The sequence below is a fragment of the Danio aesculapii genome, chromosome 17 (assembly GCF_903798145.1).
Source record: "Danio aesculapii chromosome 17, fDanAes4.1, whole genome shotgun sequence".
In the NCBI taxonomy this organism is placed as follows: Eukaryota; Metazoa; Chordata; class Actinopteri; order Cypriniformes; family Danionidae; genus Danio; species Danio aesculapii.
The window spans coordinates 49,192,062-49,215,153 of NC_079451.1; the positions used below are offsets into that span (position 1 = coordinate 49,192,062).

At 37.3% G+C, this 23,092-nt stretch overlaps 1 protein-coding gene across 1 annotated transcript in view; it reads right to left on the reverse strand.

The window, feature by feature from the left end:
- Window positions 1-23,080, reverse strand: part of hao1 (hydroxyacid oxidase (glycolate oxidase) 1) — a 41,192-nt gene extending 18,112 nt beyond the window's left edge. The window contains exons 1-3 of the mRNA XM_056477769.1: window positions 22,935-23,080; window positions 9,401-9,552; window positions 3,893-4,148 (exon numbers count right to left, since the gene is read on the reverse strand). Coding sequence (XP_056333744.1) covers window positions 3,893-4,148; window positions 9,401-9,552; window positions 22,935-23,071 — 545 coding nt within the window. The 5' untranslated portion in view covers window positions 23,072-23,080. The remainder of the gene's footprint in view (window positions 1-3,892; window positions 4,149-9,400; window positions 9,553-22,934) is intronic.
- Window positions 23,081-23,092: the final 12 nt, after the last annotated feature.

Genomic DNA, 23,092 nt, shown 5'->3' on the forward strand with positions numbered 1-23,092 from the left:
GACTTTTCAGCCTTAATGGTGCCATCACAGAAGTGCAAATTACCTTCGCCAAGGACACTGACACAACCCCATACCATGCAAGCCCTGGGCTTTGGACTTGTTACTGGTAATAGTCCGTATGATCCTTTTCTTCTTTGGTCCGATGTCCTGACATTTTATCCTACCCATCAGATTGTGCTATCAACACTGTATTTAAATGGTTCCTAGGTTAGGGTTAGGGAATAGGTAGGTTAGGGCGATATTACAGTTTCGTATCATACTACTACAAATTAAAATTTACACTGGTAACAAAATCTAATGCGTAAGGCAAGGCAAGGCAAGTTTATTTATATAGCACATTTCATACACAGTGGCAATTCAAAGTGCTTTACATAAACAGGAATAAAAGAAACAAGTATAAGAGAAATAAAAACAAATAATAAAAAGGGTAAAAATAAAAATAAAATAAATAAAAATAAAAGCTGATAAAATGTGTTATAAAAGAATTAAAAGAAGAGAAAAACATAGTAGTTCAAACAGATGTGTTTTCAGCCTTGATTTGAATATGCCTAATGTTGGAGCACATCTGATCATTTCTGGAAGCTGATTCCAGCAGCGAGTGGCGTAGTAGCTGAAAGCCGATTCACCCTGCTTTGACTGAACTCTTGGGATTTCTAATCTATTTGATCCTAAAGATCTGAGTGATCTGTTAGGTTTGTATTCAGTGAGCATATCTGTAATGTATTGAGGTCCTAGGCCATTTAGTGATTTATAGACCAGTAATAATACTTTAAAATCTATTCTGAATGTAACTGGGAGCCAGTGTAAAGACCTGAGGACAGGTGTGATGTGTTCTGATTTCCTGGTTCTGGTCAGAATTCTGGCCGCAGCGTTCTGGATGAGCTGTAACTGTCTGACTGTCTTTTTGGGAAGGCCAGTGAGGAGGCCATTACAGTAATCCACCCTGCTGCTGATAAAAGCATGAACAAGTCTTCACTGGAAACAAAGCATCTAATTCTTGCAATGTTTTTGAGATGATAGTATGCTGATTTACTAACTGCTTTGATTTGACTATTGAAACTCAGATCTGACTCCAGAGTCCCACCAAGATTCTTGACCTTATTTTTTGTTGTTTGACCCTTAGAGCCAAGGTACGCATTCACCTTGAGAACCTCATCTCTGTTCCCAAACGCAATCACTTCAGTTTTCTCTTTGTTTAACTGAAGAAAGTTTTGGCACATCCAGTTGTTAATTTCATCAGTGCATTGGCAGAGGGTGTCAATGGGGATGTAGTCATTAGGCAGTAAGGCTAGGTAGATTTGAGTGTCATCAGCATAGCTGTGGTAGGAGATTTGGATCTTTTTCATTATTTGGCTCAGAGGGAGCATATAAAGGTTGAACAGGAGAGGTGTCCACCTCGACCTATGGTCACCTATACTGACATAGTAACCTCTTCCTTCAAGGTAAGATCTGAACCATTTGAGGACCGTCCCAGACAGCCCAACCCAGTTTTCCAGCCTATCCAGAAGTATGCTGTGATCAACAGTGTCAAATGCGGCACTGAGATCGAGCAGTACCAGCACTGTTAGTTTGCCTGAATCTGTATTTAGGCGGATATCATTGATCATCTTTATAAGGGCGCTCTCTGTACTGTGATGTGGTCTGAAACCAGATTGAAAATTGTCTAAACACCCCTTGAAGTTTAAGAACTTGTTAACCTGGTTAAAAACCTTTTTCAATGATTTTGCCAATAAAAGGGAGATTTGAGATGGGCCTGTAATTGCTCAATAGGGTATTATCCTATAATAGCATAGCATATTGCGTCATCAAAATATGCCACCTACTTTTTGAATGGGTGGCAAGACAATCTGTCAAGGTAGGACAAATCAACAGAACACCGGAGCACACAGTGTGCATTTCTCCAAAAAAATGCCTGAAATACTGATTTGTCTGACCACAGTAAACATTTACACTATGTGATGGTCCATCCCAGATGCCTCTGAGCCCAAAGAAGTCGATGGTGCTTCTGGACACTGTTAACATAGGGCTTCCTTCTGGCAAAGTACAATTTTAACTGCCATTTGTGAATGTAAATGTATTGTGGTACTTGACAAAGGTTTGGCGCAGTAGACTTGAACAGATGTGATAATATCACTTATAGATGAATGAAGATTCTTGATGCAGTGCCGGCTGAAAGATCAGAGATCACGGCTGTTCAGCTTAGGCTTGCGCTCTTGTCCTTTACACACTGAAATTCATCCAGATTCCTTGAATCTTTTAATGATGTTCTGCACTGTTGAAGGTGAAATATCCAAAGGTCGTCTTATCTTTTTTTTGAGGAACATTGCTTTTAAACATTTCAATATTTTTCTCATCTATTTGGTGGCAAACCGCTGATCATCAGCCCATCTTTGCTCCTAAATGACTAGACCTTTCTTGGATGCTGCTTTTGTACCAAATCATAATTACACATAATTACATCATTATTTAACCAATTTACCTGATTACTAGCCCTAAACTGCTCCTGTCTCAACTTTTTTTTGGAATCTGTTGCAGGTCTGAATGACAGAAAAGGATGTATATTTACAAATGAAATTAAGTTTCCCAGACAAAACATGAAATATTGTGTTCATATTGTCTGCAATGAAATACAAGTCAAAGTAAATTCATAAATCACCACTTTCTTTATTTTTAATGGTGTAAAGAGGACTGAAAAATCATACTTAAGTAAAAGTACCATTACTTGCCTAAAAATGTAGTTCAAGTAGAGTAAAAATAACCTGTTGTAAATATTACTCAAAGTATGAGTAAAGAGTAGCCCTTTTAAAAGTACTCGAGTAGTGAGTATTACACTGTAAAAAGCTGATACATTTACAAGTAGCTTGAAGATGTGTGTAAACGTAACATTCTGTTGTGCATTTAGTTATAACCCAGCAAGCACACAACGTCATAAGACGTTAATATTAGGTTCGAATTAAGTCGTGATGTCAGGTGACCAAAATTCAATGTCTAGCCAGCGTCTAAGGACAATATTATTTTGATGTCCAATATTGACGTCAAATGATGTTGATATTTGGTCGATTTTAGGTTGTTAGAAAGTAACCAAAATCCAATGTCGAGCCAACATCTTAAACCAACGTTGATGTCAGATATTGACATTTATTTGGCAGGTATGACAACGAAAATCTAACGTCTGATAAATGTCAATAGTGGTAACGTCCACACAACGTCAAGCTGTAACGTCATTAGACATTAATATTTGGTTGATTTTTAGGTTAGACGTTGGATGTTGATGTAGGCCTGACATTGAGTTCTGACATCAAACCGATTTTTATTTCCAAACAAAATGCGACATCCCCACAATATTGGGGTACAACTTCAATCTGACGTCATGTTGACATCTTGTGCCTGCTGGGAAGGCCATTTCGGTCTTCATACAGTAAACATCCGTCATATCATCAATGACATGCATCTATACAGTATCTAGGTCAATTCATGTAAAGATTTTGGACATCTTCTTGGACGCTTTTAATGCGTCCAAGCAGTTTGCTGCATTCATAAAGCATCCATGTTTTGAGGTAGGTCATTATGATGGGATTTACCTTTTATGTGAGATCTGATTGGGCAGTTATGTCTACCCTGTATCTACAGTAAACCCGACCCTCACAGGAAACTGTATGCAAAAACTCATTCTGTGATTTAATAGCCTTTTGAAAAATGTAAACATCAGCAATGTCCTCATAAGTCACCTTCTCCTTGTAATACCTGTCTCATACCCATTTCATTATACACATTTGTGTCCTAATAGGTCACACACACAATGATTTTGCTGACACCCTCTCTCTCTCACACACACACACACACACACACACACACACACACACACGTCATGTGTGGTTGTCTCAGCGTTTACCTCAAATGAGAGGGCAGCTTGAATCGGTTGCGCACGTCATCGCGTCGCCTGCCAAGATAAGGCGTGTCCACAGTGATAAAGATGCCCTTATAGCCGGCATCCTCGGCCCTCCTGACCAGAGACTGAGTCAGCGCTCTGTCTTTATAGATGTAGAGCTGCAGCCAGCGCACGCCTCCCGGTGCAGCCTCACACACCTCCTCAATGCTGGAGGTGGACCAGGAGCTCAGCATCATCCCCGTGCCAGAGGAAAGACACGCTGCGTACAAACACACACAGAGACATGCACAGACACACACAAACACACATTCTTCAGGATGCTGCTGGTCTCAGGGTTGAACATTCCTAAAGGGGACCTATTATGCCCCTTTTTACAAGATGTGAAATAAATATCTGATGTTCCCAGAGTGTGTGTGTTTCAGCTCTAATTACCACACAAATAATGTTTAACTCTCTGAAACTGACCCTTTTAGGCTTTGATTCTAATTGTGTTGTTTTGGTGACTGTCGCTTTAAATTCAAATGAGATTGTGCTCTTTACAAAAGAGAGCAGAGCTACAAATGCCTGTGTGTCAGCATAGTGGTAGATTCAAAAACAAGACTATTGTCCTATGCTAATTAGGGAGAGATGGTCAATAGTGGGCGTGGCTTTTTCCCCTCTGATGACACGTACAAAGTACAAAGAATTGGGATTGGCCTATATATACAGTACACTTCACTTTCACATACACATTCTTCCATGAACATAACGAAGTATTCCTTGTTTTATTTCCCGTGTTTTGTTTTTTGCCTTGTTCGTCGTTTTAATTCTTTGCTGCCTAGCCTGACCTTTCACCTGGATTTTGACTACACTTATCAGATTACTTCTATGCTCCTGTCTGCTCACATTTGGAGTGGTTGTCAGAAGTTGGATGATTTAGCCAAAATCTTCTTAACCACGCTCCTCTTACTTTTAGTTTGCTATGAGGGAATGATGCACAAAAATGTTTGATTTCTCCTTCACCAAACTTCTATGAGAATCTTGGCTCCATGCAGGTTCCAGTAGGTCTTCTGCAGTATTTGGGATGATTGGGATGCAGTTCAACAGATGATTCATCAGGAAAAATCTGCCACTTTTTCAAATGATCAGCTAGAAGTTATTATTTGTTGCTCTTACAGCTGGGATCGACGTAAAGACTTTTGTCAGGTAGTGTAATAACCAGACATGCTCCTTAGTGCTTATTGGCTGCAAGTGTGTTTTAGGACTGGGTCTGACACAAAACCATTCTCAGATATTGCTTAGGGCATAAATATTTAGGAAATGTTCATTCTGCAAGTGAACTAGTGCTTTAAATGTGCCATCAAGATGTGTGCAGGGGAGATTACAGATTCTGACTGAATGCTGTAATTACTAGAATTATTACTTCAGTCAAACTGTGGTAATGTGGTATTCACTGGTACTGACAGTAACAGCAGGAGCACCACAGGAAAAGAAAAGCATGCAACATTGACATACAAAGTCTTACTTATAAGATGAAGGTATAGATATTTTATAGTCTATACTATGTGCAGATTTTCAGCAATAGACATCTAGGTTATGTGCACATTTTTTAAGAATCAGAAATAGACTTTTGAATTACATGCACATTTTATAAGAGTCCGAAAAGGACTTTAAGATTATATGCACATTTCAAAAAGGGATTTCTAGATTATATGCACTTTATAAATGTCAAGAAATGGACTTCTACAGTGTTTGCACATTTTATATGTGTCAGAAATGGACTTCTAGATTATATGCACATTATAAATGTAAAGAAAATGGAAGTCTAGAATATATGCACATTTTTAAAAGAGTCAGAATTGGACGTTTACCAAGTTTTATAAATCAGAAATTGACTTCTAGATTATATGCACGTTTTAAAAGAGTCAGAAATGGACTTTAGACTATATCCATGTTTTATAAGTTAGAAATAGACTTTAGACTATATCCACATTTTATAAGAGTCAGAAATGGACTTCTAGATTATATGCATGTTTTATGGGTCAGAAATGGATTTCTAGACTATATGCACATTTTATAAGAGTCAGAAATAGACTTCTAGATTACATCCACGTTTTATAAGAGTCATAAATAGACTTCTAGATTACATCCACGTTTTATAAGAGTCATAAATAGACTTCTAGATTATATGCACATTTAATAAGAGTCAGAAATGGACGTTTAGACTATATCCACATTTTATAAGAGTCACAAATGGTCATTTAGATTATATCCACTTTTTATAAGAGTCAGAAATAGACTTCTAGATTACATCCACGTTTAATAAGAGTCAGAAATAGACTTCTAGATTACATCCACATTTTATAAGAGTCACAAATGGTCATTTAGATTATATCCACTTTTTATAAGAGTCAGAAATAGACTTCTAGATTACATCCACGTTTAATAAGAGTCAGAAATAGACTTCTAGATTACATCCACATTTTTTATGAGTCAGAAATGCACTTCTAGATTATATGCACGTTTTATAAGAGTCAGAAATAGACTTCTAGATTACATGCACATTTTATAAGAGTCAGAAATAGACTTCTAGATTACATCCACGTTTTATAAGAGTCATAAATAGACTTCTAGATTATATGCACATTTAATAAGAGTCAGAAATGGACGTTTAGACTATATCCACATTTTATAAGAGTCACAAATGGTCATTTAGATTATATCCACTTTTTATAAGAGTCAGAAATAGACTTCTAGATTACATCCACGTTTTATAAGAGTCAGAAATAGACTTCTAGATTACATCCACATTTTATAAGAGTCACAAATGGACTTCTAGATTATATGCACTTTTTATAAGAGTTAGAAATGGACTTCTAGATTACATCCACATTTTATAAGAGTCAGAAATAGACTTCTAGATTACATGCACATTTTATAAGCGTCAGAAATGGACTTCTAGATTATATGCATGTTTTATGGGTCAGAAATGGATTTCTAGACTATATGCACATTTTATAAGAGTCAGAAATAGACTTCTAGATTACATCCACGTTTTATAAGAGTCATGAATAGACTTCTAGATTATCTGCACATTTAATAAGAGTCAGAAATGGAGGTTTAGACTATATCCACATTTTATAAGAGTCACAAATGGTCTTCTAGATTATATGCACTTTTTATAAGAGTTAGAAATGGACTTCTAGATTACATCCACATTTTATAAGAGTCAGAAATAGACTTCTAGATTACATGCACATTTTATAAGCGTCAGAAATGGACTTCTAGATTATATGCATGTTTTATGGGTCAGAAATGGATTTCTAGACTATATGCACATTTTATAAGAGTCAGAAATAGACTTCTAGATTACATCCACGTTTTATAAGAGTCATGAATAGACTTCTAGATTACATCCACGTTTAATAAGAGTCAGAAATGGACTTCTAGATTATATGCACATTTTATAAGAGTCAGAAATAGACTTCTAGATTACATCCACGTTTTATAAGAGTCATAAATAGACTTCTAGATTACATGCACATTTTATAAGAGTCACAAATGGACTTCTAGATTATATGCACATTTTATAAGAGTCAGAAATAGACTTCTAGATTACATCCACGTTTTATAAGAGTCAGAAATGGACTTCTATATTATATCCATGTTTTATAAGAGTCAGAAATGGACTTCTAGATTATATCCATGTTTTATAAGAGTCAGAAATGGACTTCTAGATTATATCCATGTTTTATAAGAGTCAGAAATAGACTTCTAGATTACATCCACGTTTTATAAGAGTCAGAAATGGACTTCTATATTATATCCATGTTTTATAAGAGTCAGAAATGGACTTCTAGATTATATCCATGTTTTATAAGAGTCAGAAATAGACTTCTAGATTATATGCACATGTTATAGTTGTCAGAAGTGAACTCCTAGTCTATGCACAATTCTATGCACAAAAGACTAAGACATTAACATCTAGACACTTTTTATAAGAAATAGACTGCTAGACACATTATAAGAGCTGAAAGTGGATCTCTAGACTCTATGCACATTTTATAAGAGTCAGAAATTAACTTCTAGACACATTTTATAAGACTCAAAAAAGGAATTCTAGTCTATATGTACATTTTAAAGAGTGGGAAATGGACTTCTAGACTGCACATTTTATAGGTATCAGAAATGGACGTTTAGACTATATCCACATTTTATAAGAGTCTCACCCTGTTTGTCCGTCTGCTTCCATAACACTTCTAGATTACATCCACGTTTTAAAAGAGTCAGAAATGGACTTCTAGATTATCTGCACATTTTATAAGAGCCAGAAATGGACTTCTAGATTATATTCACGTTTTATAATTGTTAGAAGTGAACTACTAGTCTATGCACATTTTATAAGAGTCAGAAATGGACTTCTATACCCTATGCACATCTTGTAAAAGTCAGAAATGGACTTCTAGATTATGCACATGCCAAAAAAAAATGCATTTCTAGGTTACTTGCACATTTCATAAGTCTCAGAAATTGACTTCTAGACTCCAATTTATACGACTTAGAAATGGACTTCTAGACACATTTTATATGAAATGGACTGCTAAACGCGTTTTATAAAGTACAAAAGTGGACTTCTAGACTATGTATGAATTTTATAAGAGTAATATAATGTAATGTAATGTGTGTATTTATATGGCACATTTATCGTGTCTGTCGCTTCACAGTCATGAGGGGGTCTCTCCACACCACCACCAGTGCAGAGAGCAACGGCAGCCACAGGACAACGGCGAAAACGCACTCACCACACTTCAGCAATGGGGGAGTGGAGACACAGTGACAGAGCCAATTTACTGAATAGGGATGATTGGGAGGCATGATGGTTAAGTGCCACCAGGGAATTTGGCCAGGACACCGAGGTTACTCCCTTGCTTTTTACGAGACGTGCCATGGGATTTTCATTGACCACAGAGAGTCAGGAACTCAGTTTATCGTCTCAACCAAAAGACGGCGCCCACTGACAATATAGTGTCCCCTTCACTTTTACTGGGGGATTAGGACTCACAAAGACCACAGGTTGAGCGCCCACTGCTGGCCTCACTAACAGCAACCTAGTTTTTCCCATGTGGTCTCCCATCCAGGTACTGACTAGGCTCAGCCCTGCTTAGCTTCAGTGAGTAACTGCTCTTGGGTTGCAGGGTGATATGGCTGTGGCCAAAATGGACTTCTAAACTCTATGCACATCTTATAAGAGTTAGAAATGGACTTCTAGATTATATGTACATGTTATAGTTGTCAGAAGGGAACTCCTAAACTCTATGCACAATTTATAAGACTCTAATTCTAGACACACTTTATTAGAGTCAGAAATGGACATCAGAGTTATATGCACACAGAAACACTGATGTTTTAGGAACTGCGGCTCTACTGCTTTTCGTATGAGATGTTTGCTGACACTACAGTGTATATTAGATGAATCTGTATGAGGTGTTCTAGCGCCATCATGTGTTCTGCTGTTGTATCTGCAGGTCTGACCTCTGGCAGTGGCTGTCTCTCCATCCGGATGAGCCATTCTCTGCATGGCGGTGGCAGACACACAGATGGGTAAACTGACTCTCTGACCCAGAACTGTGGTGGACAAATCCACAGTGGACACATCTCTCAGAACACGAGGGTAAAAACACCACCTGCAGGACACACAGACACACTACACATCTCACAAATAACACTCATATAACATACAGTAACATATAATTTTGACTTATAAATAAAGAAGTCACAATTAGTTGATGAAAAGAAAACGTATTTGTTTATGAGATAAAAGTTTGTAAATAAATTTCAGTTTTTATTTTATAATTATAACACTTTATATTGTGATTATAGCTTTTAAAATGTCCACATTTCATCATATAATTTACTTCTTATGCAATCATAAATATTTTTTTTAATCTCAGTATATATGAGCCCAACTCTCAACCACCAACATAAAAGAAACCCCCGCAAACACATGCAAACCTAACCAGTAATGCCACCTGACTCAGCCAGGGCTCGAACCAGCAACCTTCTTGTTGTGAGATAAGTTGTGATAATTTAGTAATTTCATTTATAGCACGTTCGCCTCACAGCAAGAAGGTTGCTGGTTCGAGTGTCAGCTGGGTCAGCTGGCGTTTCTGTGTGGAGTTTGCATGTTCTCCCCACGTTGGCGAGGATTTTCTCTAGGTGCTCCTGTTTCCCCCACAAGTAAAAGACCCATGGTATAGGTGAATTGGGTAAGCTAAATTGTCCGTAGTGTATGAGTGTGAATGAGTGTGTATGGATGTTTTCCAGTGATGGGTTGCAGCTGCTGCGTAAAACATATGCTGGGTAAGTTGGCGGTTCATTCCGCTGTGGCGACCCCAGATTAATAAAAGGACTAATCCGAAAAGAAAATGAATGAATGAATATATATATACAGTTGAAGTCAGAATTAGTAGCACCCTTATTACATATTTCCCAATGATGTTTAACAGAGCAAGGAAATTTTCACAGTATGTCAGATAATATTTTTTCTTCTGGAGAAAGTCTTATTTATTTTATTTTTGCTAGAATAAAAGCAGTTTTAATTTTTTTACTGTCATCATGTCAAAGATAAAATAAATCAGTTATTAGAAATGAGTTATTAAAACTATTATGTTTACAAATGTGTTGAAAAAAAAATCTTCTCTCCGTTAAACAGAAATTGGGGGGGGGGGGGGAACAGGGTGGGAGAAAAAAAAAACAGAGTGATAGGAAAACATATTTTTAAGTTTTTTTGCGTTCCCTCGCAAAAGATGTATATATATATATATATGTAAAAACAAGTCCTCTACAACATGTGTTTAATGTATTATAAACTATTTAAATGTTAATCTGATGCATTAAAACAGCTGAGAAGCTCAGTTCCACCACGGCTACTGATTGTGTAAACTGTTTGTTAGCGGATGAAATGTTTATGTTTTCCTGTGATGTAGCGCAGTGAGATTTCACCTGATTTTGTGATAATATTTGTGTTGATTGTGACTCATCAGCTCAGTTAAAAGGACAGTTCACCCAAAAATCTAAATAAATCTAAAATTTTTTTTTTTATTCAAGTGAATTATTTGAGTAACTGTAGTGGGGTTTTTTTCTAACCCCTGGCGCCCAACCCACTTTAGTAGCCAAATACCGCTACAGACTGGCGCCCAATGTGGGGCCCTGAGATATGCTAAATATTTAGTGGTTTTTGTAATTGTGTTCGATAATGGAAGCTGATAACTTTCTTATTAATTTTCCTGATGCAGCAGAAGGTAGTTGTGAGGGTCCATCTCATAACAGTCCTATTACTCCACAGAATGACCGATCATTATTAGATGAGGATACTGGGATGGAACAGCCATTTCTTGGGGCTCCAATCCTCTCTTCTGAAAATCGGACGGATGATTTAGCAGTTTTTTCGCAAGCAATTGATTCTCTTAAAAGCGTATTTGTAGATACAGTAGCCTGGCAGAAAAAATGGCTCCAGGACAGTACTAAACTTAGTACTCATGAAGTTCCTAAGAAAACGTTAACTGTGGTTGAAAAAGCACATTCTGAATTTTTAGATGTTCTTTCTGAACGTATAAAAGAGTTTACTAAACATATAATTGAAGCTATACAGTGGAACTCGAAACAGACACACAATGAGTTTAAGGCAATGTTTGATGAGGCTAACTCTTCAATGTTTTCTTCTTTCAAGAGAGCTTTGGAAGAATCTAGAGTAGGAGAAAAAACATTACAAGAAGAAGTATGCAGCTTGAGGAAGGAACTACTTGCCATGCAATCTTCACTTGATTCTTTTATGCAGCAGAGGATATCACTTGACACCAAAATAGATGAAAAGGTTGATGTTTCCATTTCTCAGGTATGTCCAAATACATCTTCACATGTTGACTCGAGTGAGTCCATTAGTCAGCCTGCTCTTTCAAATTTGGCTTGTGGGCGTATTTTGCCTATTAAAATGGTATTTCCAACATTTGGAGGAGTGAATGATGAGTCTGATCCTGTTATTTACTTGGAGAGATGTAATGACTTTTTAGCTCTCAGGCCAATGTCAAATAGTGAGATACTTGCCACCATGCGTAGTGTTCTGCATTCCTCAGCCCGAGATTGGTGGGAGACAGTGAGATTTAAAATTAATTCTTGGGAAAATTTTCAGAAGGCTTTTTTGGCTGTTTTCCTCCCAGAGGATTATCAGGATGTACTAGAAGAAAAAGTGCGTAATCGATTGCAAGGGACAAATGAAAGTGTTCGAGACTTTGCCTTTTCATTTCAAGCTTTATTTAAGCGTTGGAAAAAAGAAGCTAATGAAAGTGAAGTTTTGAAAGCTCTTTTAAAAGCTATGAATCCTTGTTATGCTAGTCAACTTCGTGGCCGTGCACAGACTGTTGAAGAACTTGTGCGATTAGGAACACAATTAGAGAGGGATTATGATCATCAAATAAAGTACAATCAGTTACAGTTGCCTAGAAGTTCTTATCTTGACCAGCATTTACAGCCTAAAAAATCAAAAGGGGTGGAGATAAAACCGAACTTACCTCCAGAACATAGTCTAACAAGTCTGCTTTGTTGGCGATGTCACGAAAATCATTCCCCAGGTTCTTGTTCTAAATTTAAGGCTGTTCTAAGTGGAAAACAATCTGGTGGACAATTTCAAGGAACTAAAGAGTTCCAACCTCAAAATCAGCAGCGAGGTATGTTGTCTGCTTATGATACTCAACGCTTTGTAAAAAAGGATGTGTCATCTGGTAGGAAGCTGGATAGGAGAGATGGTATAAAAATTCTTCGTCAGTTGGTTATTCCTATGATGGTTCGGAGCTGTAGTGGTAAAGCACTTGTTGATACAGGAGCTACCTATACATTACTCCATGTTGATTTATGGAATAAGATTAAAGAATCCAATGAACAACTAGATGTCTGGCATGAGGGACCACTTTATCTAGCTAATGGTGATGCTACTGTTCCACTTGGCCAGAAAGTACTTGACTTCTATTTGCAGGATTTACATTTTCAAGTTCCAACTGTAGTTCTGCCAGCTCAGAACCTTGTGTATTCAATGGTTCTGGGTTTAGATTTTATATCATTGACTGGGTTGCAACTGAACATTAAAGACCAATTGTACAGTTTTTCAGATGATCCACAAGGTCGTGTTTTCCCTTTCCAACCACCTATTACACCAGGAGACTCTTGGAAGTATTGTAAACCACCTGGTAACTATAATCCATCTGCTTCATTGTATTCTGCTATACCTCCTATTCAGTTTGTATGGACAGCAAGCGAATGTGTGGATAAGAGTGAAGTGGGAGAGTCTGGTTTAGGATTGATAGAGCTTTTACAAAGTAAAATCAAGGAGAGCAATCTTTCAGAAAGAGAGTCTCATGTTCTGTTTACTCTTTTGTATGACCATCCTGAAGTATGTACTCCTAATCTAGGTAGAACCCATCTTGTCCAGCATAAGATTGCAGTTTCGACAGATGTTGTTGTGGCTCAAAAACCATACAGACTACCCATACACAAAAAGGAGATTGTTAAAGAGCAAATTGATGATATGCTTAATCGAGATATCATCCAGCCATCTCATTCGCCCTGGGCATCTCCTATTGTGTTAGTTCCTAAAAAAGAAGGAGGGCAGAGATTTTGTGTTGATTATCGCAAACTAAATGCAGTCAGTGAAAGCGATGCATTTCCTCTTCCCACAGTGAATGAGATCCTGGAGTCTCTTTCTGGTGCAGGGATATTTAGTACTTTGGACTTAAATAGTGGATATTGGCAGGTGTCCATGGACCCAGATAGTATGGCCAAGACCGCTTTTGTTTCACCTTTTGGCCTATATGAGTTTAAGGTGTTACCTTTTGGCCTGAAAAATGCACCGGCCACATTTCAAAGGCTTATGAATAGAGTCTTGGCTGACTATCTGGGGCAGTGTTGTTTAGTCTATCTAGATGACATTGTCATCTATTCAGCCAATTTTCACCAACATGTCTTGGACCTCCAGAAAGTTCTGAGATGTTTGCAGAGAGCAGGACTAACTCTTAAACTTCAGAAATGTCATTTTTGTTTAACAGAAATCAAGTTTCTTGGACATATTGTGACTACTGATGGTGTAATGGCAGACCCTGCTAAAACAGAAGCTATTCAGACTTTTCCGGTCCCAACAAATCTAAAGGAACTCCAACGGTTTCTGGGAATGAGTGGTTGGTACCATAGATATGTTCCTAATTTTTCAGATATTGCAGAACCACTAAATGCTCTAAAGCGAAAAGGAGTTCGTTTTCAGTGGACCGCTGAGTGCCAAGTCGCATTTGACTGTCTCAAAAGGTATCTTTCCTCACCACCTGTACTTGGACACCCTAATCACGCCCATACATTTGTAGTTTATACGGATGCCAGTTCAACCGGCTTAGGTGCTGTTCTTGCTCAACGACCCTCCACTTTTGGGGCATCTGAGGAGGTGTTGGCATATGCTAGCCGTACTTTGACCACAGCAGAGAAAAACTACTCAACAACTGAACGGGAGTGTTTAGCAGTGGTTTGGGCGGTAGAAAGGTGGCGGCATTATTTGGAGGGAAAATCTTTCATTGTAGTCACTGATCATGCCTCCCTCCTTTGGGTGTTCAACACTACAAAAACCAATTCCCGACTAATTCGCTGGGCTTTGAGATTACAAGAGTTTGAGTTCATTTTGGAGTATCGTAGGGGGAAACTTAATAGCGCCCCAGACGCTTTGTCTCGGATCGACATTTCTGATTCTCTTCCAATGGTAGCTTCCTATGTTCCTAAGCAAAGTACAGAAAGTATAGTGTCGCTGTTTCCTCTCTGTGATGAGGATATCTGGATTGCACAGCAACAAGATGTAGAAATCCAAAGGATATATCAGAGTGTAGCAGAAGGTAAACCGAGTGATGTGGGATCTGGTTCTGAGTTTGTCATTTTAGAGGATAAGGTCTATAGGAAGGTGTTTAATCCTACAAGGGGAACCCATTTTCAGATTTATGTTCCACAGACTCTCCGACAAGTTTTGTTGGAGGCATATCACTCCAATCCATTGAGTGGACATTTTGGGCGTTATAAAACACAAAAAAGGTTAATGCAAGTTGCTTTTTGGCCAAATATGTGGAGAGATGTATCTGACTTTGTGAAGAACTGTACTAATTGTCAACAGAATAAACCAGAGTGTCGTAAGCCTGCTGGAAAACTTCAGCAAACTGAAGTGCAGGAGCCCTGGGAAATGCTTGGGGTGGACCTTATGGGGCCACTTCCTCGTAGTACCCTGGGTAACACTCAGTTGTTAGTTGTTGTGGACTATTACAGTCATTGGGTTGAGTTGTTCCCTCTTCGCAAAGCTACTGCTGGAATAATTGCCCAGACACTTAGAAAGGAAGTACTGACTCGATGGGGTGTTCCGAAGTTTCTGCTGTCAGACAGGGGACCTCAATTTACATCTGAGGTTTTGAGAGATCTGTGTAGCAGATGGGGAGTGGTACAAAAATTAACAACAGCATATCATCCCCAAACTAATTTTACGGAACGTGTGAATCAAGTAATTAAAGTCATGATCTCATCTTACGTATTTGGTGAGCATAATCGGTGGGATCATTACTTGCCAGAGTTGAGATATGCCATTAACTCTGCCGTTCAGGAGAGTACTGGATACTCTCCAGCAGAGTTATTATTGCACAGAAATCTGAGAGGACCTTTTGAACTTGTGTTAGAGCCTCACCAGACTGGTCTTAGGGTTCTTAAAGACTTGCAGGAAGTGGTAAAAAGAAATGTGCATCGGGCTAAGGAAAAACAGAAGCGGTTGTATGACGCAAGACGAAGAGATGTGCATTTCACAAGAAATGATAGAGTTTGGATGAAAGCTCATCCTCTTTCTAAGGCTTCTCAAGCATTTGCAGCTAAATTCGCAGCTAGATGGATTGGGCCTTATAGAATTGTGGAAAAGCTTGGTCCAGTGAACTATCGGATTGTTCGGGAGGATAATGGGGAAGATTTGCGAACAGTGCATGTGTGCAATTTAAAACCCGCATTTCCCTCCGCAGAGGAATTAGATCGTAGAGAGAGAGAAAAGGTCTTGAAGATTTTTGTTGAAGAGTCCGAAGATGAGGAATTTCTCGGATTTGAATAGTCCTGAGATCCAGTGATCACTTGTCTGATTTCCATATGTATAGGTCAGATTATTTGGTGAGTAGAGTTTTTAGTGTGGAAAGCTGTTGAATGTCTTTTATTGCTGCATAAATTTTAGGTCTTCTAAGGAAGATCTAAGGATTTCTTGTAAGTAGGTTTAGATCACAGCCTTCAACTTTGACTGATCTTTTCCATGGGGGGGAGAGTGTGACGGTTGTCATTTAGGTTTTCCTTATTATGGTATGAGTGATTGTGTGATTGGATGACAGCTGTCAGCTGATTCAATGCTATTTAGAGCGCCTTGGTTGGCTCTCTCGATCTCTCTCTCATTCAATCCTGGTCACGCAGTCAGCATACAGGTGATTCCGGGTCACGGGGTAATGCTGACTGTGTGTTTGTAAGAGAGCGCGCTGCGTAGGGGTTTACTTGTCCGTTTTTTGTAAAATAATATGAGTTTTCGTACTAGTTGGTCTTATTCCGAGGGAGTGGCAGAGTTCCTTGAAGTTAGGCGCGACATTAAAAGTGCGATTGTATGCTTGTGTTTTGATGCGGACGTTAGTGCAGCGACATTTATGAAAGGGAGAGTTTATTATTTTTTGGCGGAGGTTTTGTTTACGATGCGTGGTGAACGTATCATGCGCTCAGGTTTGTTTGTGGAGTGAGGAGCATGTTTATTTTTATTTTTGGCGCTCGAGTTGCCTAATTGTTTTGGGGTTTCCTTTTTTCTCTTTTTGTTTGAATGTTTGATCACTGTTGTGATCGCGATTTGTTTGTTGCAGTATGTCTGGGCCCAGTAGCATCAACGGGTGATCGGGTAAGGAAATGTTTTTTTCTCTTGTTTGATTATGATGTTTTGCTAATTTGTAAATGTGTATCTAGGTATGTCTAAAAGATTGAGTATATAGTAGAGAGATTTTTTCAGAGTGTATAGAGTTCACAATTGTTTCAGCGTGCACATATGAAAAATCTACTTTAGCGTATACAAACAGAGAGACAATTCAAGAGTGCATCGAGTTCACAATTGCTTCAACGTGCACAATTGGAAAATCTACTTTAGCGTATACAAACTGAGAGACATTTCAAGAGTGCATCGAGTTCACAATTGCTTCAGCGTGCACAAATGAAAAATCTACTTTAGCGTATACAAACTGAGAGACATTTCAAGAAGTGCATCGAGTTCACAATTGTTTCAGCGTGCACATATGAAAAATCTACTTTAGCGTATACAAACAGAGAGACAATTCAAGAGTGCATCGAGTTCACAATTGCTTCAACGTGCACAATTGGAAAATCTACTTTAGTGTATACAAACTGAGACATTTCAAGAGTGCATCGAGTTCACAATTGTTTCAGCGTGCACATATGAAAAATCTACTTTAGCGTATACAAACTGAGAGACATTTCAAGAGTGCATTCAGTTAAAAAGTGTATAATTGAGTTCTATAAGTTCGTTAATGTGTGATGAGTTTGGTCTTGAAATATTATTTTTAGTTTGTGGGTAAATTTGATTTAATATTGATTTTTGTATATTTAGAAATGGTTTATTTTTATATCTTTATGGTTTGTTGATTCATCACCCGTTGATTGTCTTTGTAAAAAGGTAGTTAATAGGTATTGTGCCTGGGCCTGGAAATTTAAGATGTTTGGTTTATTCTCATGAGTTAAACTAAAATGTGTTGAAGTTAAAGCTTGTTGTTTTGTTTAATATATTGTTTTGTTTGTTTGATTGAATATTTGATTTGGTTTACCTGATTAAACCATGCATTTGTTGAAGCTCAATTTTTTTTTTTATTCAAGTGAATTATTTGAGTAACTGTAGTGGGGTTTTTTTCTAACCCCTGGCGCCCAACCCACTTTAGTAGCCAAATACCGCTACAGATGTATATATATATATATATGTAAAAACAAGTCCTCTACAACATGTGTTTAATGTATTATAAACTATTTAAATGTTAATCTGATGCATTAAAACAGCTGAGAAGCTCAGTTCCACCACGGCTACTGATTGTGTAAACTGTTTGTTAGCGGATGAAATGTTTATGTTTTCCTGTGATGTAGCGCAGTGAGATTTCACCTGATTTTGTGATAATATTTGTGTTGATTGTGACTCATCAGCTCAGTTAAAAGGACAGTTCACCCAAAAATCTAAATAAATCTTCTCTCCATTTACTCGTTTCAAACATTTAAGAGTTCCTTTCTTTCGTTAAACACTGAAGAAAATATTCAGAAAAATGCTGAAAACCTGTAACCATTGACTTTCATTAGCTTTTCCTGCTGTGGAAGTCAATGGTTACTGGTTTTCAGCTTTCTTTAAAACATCTTATTTAGTGTTTAACAGGGGTATTGCAACTCATAAAAGGTTTTAAACCACTTGAGGGTGAGTAAATAGTGAGTAAATTAGCATTTTTGTGTGAACTACCCCTTTAAGTTCTACAGCGTGACTCTCTAACAAGCACGTCTTGTTTGTTCATTGTGTAAATATGTATATCTGAGTAAAACAGTGTGATTATTGGTGTGGACGGAGCTCTACGTTTTGGTCTGCCACCCACACGAGTTCTCTAAGCCAAGATAAACGCACGTAATTATAACTGGCCCCGAGTGACCCCACACAACCCTGGAGAAAAGCTAAAATTAGGGCAAAACATTTGGAAAAGTCTCATTCCGCCTGTCAACACTGTGATAAACTCACTCAAACTGTTACTGACTGACTGACTCGGCTGTTTAAATTTAGCTCGATATTTTCAGTGTTGTTCATTTGTAAAACTGTTACTTCTCTTTCAAGTATTTTCCAAGCAATGCTTTAATGTTTAGATATTTATTTTTATAGTTTGATTCTCTTTAATGAACTATTTAAAATGACTCATACAGTTGAAGTGAGAATTATTAACCCCCCCCCCAACCCCCCGGAATTATTACCCCCCCCTCCCTGTTTATTTTTTTCCCTAATTTCTGTTTAACGGAGGGAAGACTTTTTCATCACATTTCTAAACATAATAGTTTTAATAACTCATCGCTAATAACTGATTTACTTTATTTTTTCCATGATGACAGTACATAATATTTGACTAGATATTTTTCAAGACACTTCAATACAGCTTAAAGTGACATTTAAAGGCTTAACTAGGTTAATTAGAATTAGGTTAACTAGGCAGGTTAGAGTAATTAGGCAAGTTATTGTATAACGATGGTTTGTTCTGTAGACTATCGGAAAAAAAATGCTTAAAGGGGCTAATAATATTTACCTTAAAATGGTTAAAAAAATTAAAAACTGCTTTTATTCTAGCCGAAATAAAACAAATAAGACTTTCTCCAGAAGAAAAAATATTATAAGACATACTGTGAAAATTTCCTTGCTCTGTTAAACATCATTAAGGGAAATATTTAAAAAAGAAAAAACATTCAAAGGTGGGCTAATAATTTTGACTTCGACTGTATATTAATGAACTGAAATGTATATTTTAAAATGCTAGTAAACAAATAGCTGCATATGAAGAGTAAATTTGCAAAATCAGATAACCAACATTATTAAAACTGATCAGAAACCAAGCTTTTTACTATTGTACTTTTTAAAGTCCCCTTGAAATCAGAAGTAACACACTGATTTTGTTAGCTCACATTGCTAGTTTTGTGCTGAACAATTCATCAGTGCATGACATTAAGAAAAATAAATAGTTTGCTCTTGCAATCTATAATTTAAAATCTGAAAATGCACTTCTTGTTTGTTAGTTAAATTCTCAGATTAGGTCTGTCTGAGGTATTGGGTGTGGCTAACACACTTAACCACAGCCCTCCAGCTGTCAGTTTTGACAACAAACAGAAATGGTGAGGAGGAGGAGTCTGTTAGGTTGTAATAACTCTCCCCAAACCCTTTTCCAGATCTTTCTGATTGAAATGCCTACTTTACTATATCCAATCAGCTCACAATTAAAAAAAAAGCCACGCCCACTGTTTTCTCATTTAATATTCTGTTTCTCTAAGAACTGAGTTACAACATGAAAAAAATGTGGCAGCTTCTGGTTCATGTGGACTTTAATACTACAAGTAAACACATGATTTATGAAAAAATAAGAAGGAAAAACTCGGTAACACTTTACTTGAAGTGGTGTTCATTAAATCTTTATAATTATGACATGACACATCACGTATGTGAATGAGATTTAATGCATGATTATAACACCTTTCATTAAGGGCTCTATTTTAACGATCTAGGTGCAAAGTCTAAAGCACATGGCGCAAAAGCATTAAGGTCGTGTCCGAATCCACTTTTGCTATTTTAAAGCCTGATTTATACTTCTGCGTCGAGTGATTGGTGTGACCCACGGTACCTGCCTTGCGCGTAGCCGTGCACTTATACTTCCGTGTGCTGCGTGTGTTGCTCTGCAATAACATTTCCAAAACACTAGCTGGCAGTAGGTGTTTGTTTCTCTGTGTCGAGTTTCTTCGCTGGTGTTTTGTTTTTACTGAATGCTACCTTAATGTACAAGTGGCTCAAGCTCGCTCATTTTGAGGCTGAAATTGACGGACGTGCCACGCTCGTCAGCGATACCAAGCCAACCAATCACAGTGCTTGCGCTACGTATCATTGCAACGTCATTGCATTACATTTTTGAGTCTCATCTCACATCCCCTTTAAAAGGCAGTTGCGTCGCACCATGACACATTTGCTATTTACATGGCGGACTTTGTAAGTGGAAAAACTAAATGGACAAACTGAACTCTTCACTAGCAAGAAAACAGTTAAACAGAGCATCTGCAGTGCAAGGATAAAGAACGAGCCTCCTCCATTCAGCCTCTTTACTTTCTATTTACTTTTACTCTTTTACTTTGGTGTATAAGGAAACAGTGTTGGACACCCTCAACTGAAGACATCCATTAGCCTATATATTTAATTTTAAGCGCAAAGATTTGTTTAAAACTATTTCTAAATTCAGTTCTAATTTCCAGCAAATGAATAAAAGAACAATAATAGCGAAGTGTGGTCAAAAAAACTGAGTTATATCCAAACACACGTCCTGTTCTTATGCCCCATATGGTGATGCAGACAACTCCAAAAACCCGACAGATGGACAAATCTAAACTTGTTTTTATTAAAGCAAATTTAAATATGCAAATAATAAATACTGCTAATAATAATAACATTATACTAATCCAGATTGTCATGAATAAACTGAAAAAAGCCCCCCGACATGAAGGCATGGAGGCAGTGGTTTTTATATTTATGTAGAAAATAATAATTTTGTAGCATTTTAATCCTTTAATTGTTTTCATCTCTAAAGATATTTGTGTATTACTGTACATCCTGTGTGTATGCCTTTGGATCTGCACAGGAACTAACACGCTCTGCGTTGGACTTTAGATCAGCTTTTAGTTGGCCAACGGCGTGGTCTATTTCAGTTCCTCAAAATAGCAACACTCCAACAATGCGCCTTAACACACCTCCTTTATAGACCAGCACACCCATGAGTCCACAAAGTGACGCAGATGGATTTACTATTGGTCTGAAAATAGTAACAACCGGTGCCAGCACATCTTGCGCCTTATTGCGCCGGGTTTATGACAGGGCCGCATGTGTCATTAGCTCAATTAAGTAATTTTAAATGCAAAGATACATTAACAGGACAACAAAACTTGTCATAAATCTGTCATAAACATGATTGTCATGATTTACATAAACACATACAGTTGAAGACCAAATTATTAGCACAAATATTTTACAGTATTTCCTATAATATTCTTTTTTTCTGAAGAAAGTCTTTTTTTGTTTTTGGCTGGGATTAAAAAAAACATTAGCCGCTTAAGAAATATAGATGTTTTTCAAATATTTATAAACAATATATATAATTATATTCCAGCAAACCACTGTTTTTCAATAACTTGCCTATAATTAACCTAACTTGCAAAGTTAACCTATTTAAGCCTTAAAGGGCACCAATTATACCCCTTATACAAGATGTAAGATAAGCCTTTAGTGTCTCCAGAATGTGTCCTTAAAATTTCAGCTCAAAATACCCATCAGAATATTTATTATAGCCTCCAGAATCTGCACATTTTAGTGTCTGAGTACAGTGTAGCTGTTTTTGTAGCCTGTGGCTTTAAATGCAAATGAGCTGTTTCTCCCCGCCCACCGTTCCCACGTGCATGTCTGCTTCTTCTGGATTACATTAGATAAACAGCCGTCAGTGATAGAGCCAGACTCAGATGAAACTGAAATGCAGCTCATTAGTCAAAATGACAAGTTTATTTCATGTATTTGTGGTGGAGTTTAATCAAGCCCTTCTGACATCTCACACAAATGCCTTTTGCAGTACAAACACAGACACATTAGTGTTTACTGACACCATGTGGCCAAGGTGATTATAGCGGTTATGAATTAGATAGCGATATTACTCTCTCTATCACAAACAGATTCAGGAATTTTTCACAGTATTTCCTACAATATTTTTTCCTCTGGAGAAAGTCTTATTTGTTTTATTTCGACTAGAATAAAAGCAGTTTATATTTTTTTGAAAACATTTTAAGGTCAATATTATTAGCCCCCTTAAGCAAATATTTTTTGATTATCTACAGAACAAACCACTGTTATAAAATGACCTGCCTAATTAACCTAATTAACCTGTCACTTTAAGCTGAATACTAGTATCTTGAAGAATATATAGTCAAATATTATGTACTGTCATCATGGCAAAGATAAAAGAAATCAGTTATTAGAAACATATTTAGAAATGAGTCGAAAAAAATCTTCCCTTCGTTCATCAGAAACTGCGGGGGGAAAAAATCTGACTTAACAAATAATTAGCTTCATTGCTAAATTATGCCTTATCTCATCAAATCATCTCTTTTATCTCATGATTATGGTTTTCTTATAATTGCAATACTTGATCTCATGATATTGACATCATGTAACACCTACCTCTTAAATGCCGCTACATTATCACGCAGAGTTTCCTGCTCATCGGCTCCTGAGAAATAATAATCGAACACCGATTTTGGCAGAATCTGTCGAGCGCGAAGCTCATAATCACGAACACACACCAGCACGTCTGACATGTTTGACTGATGAACTCTTCA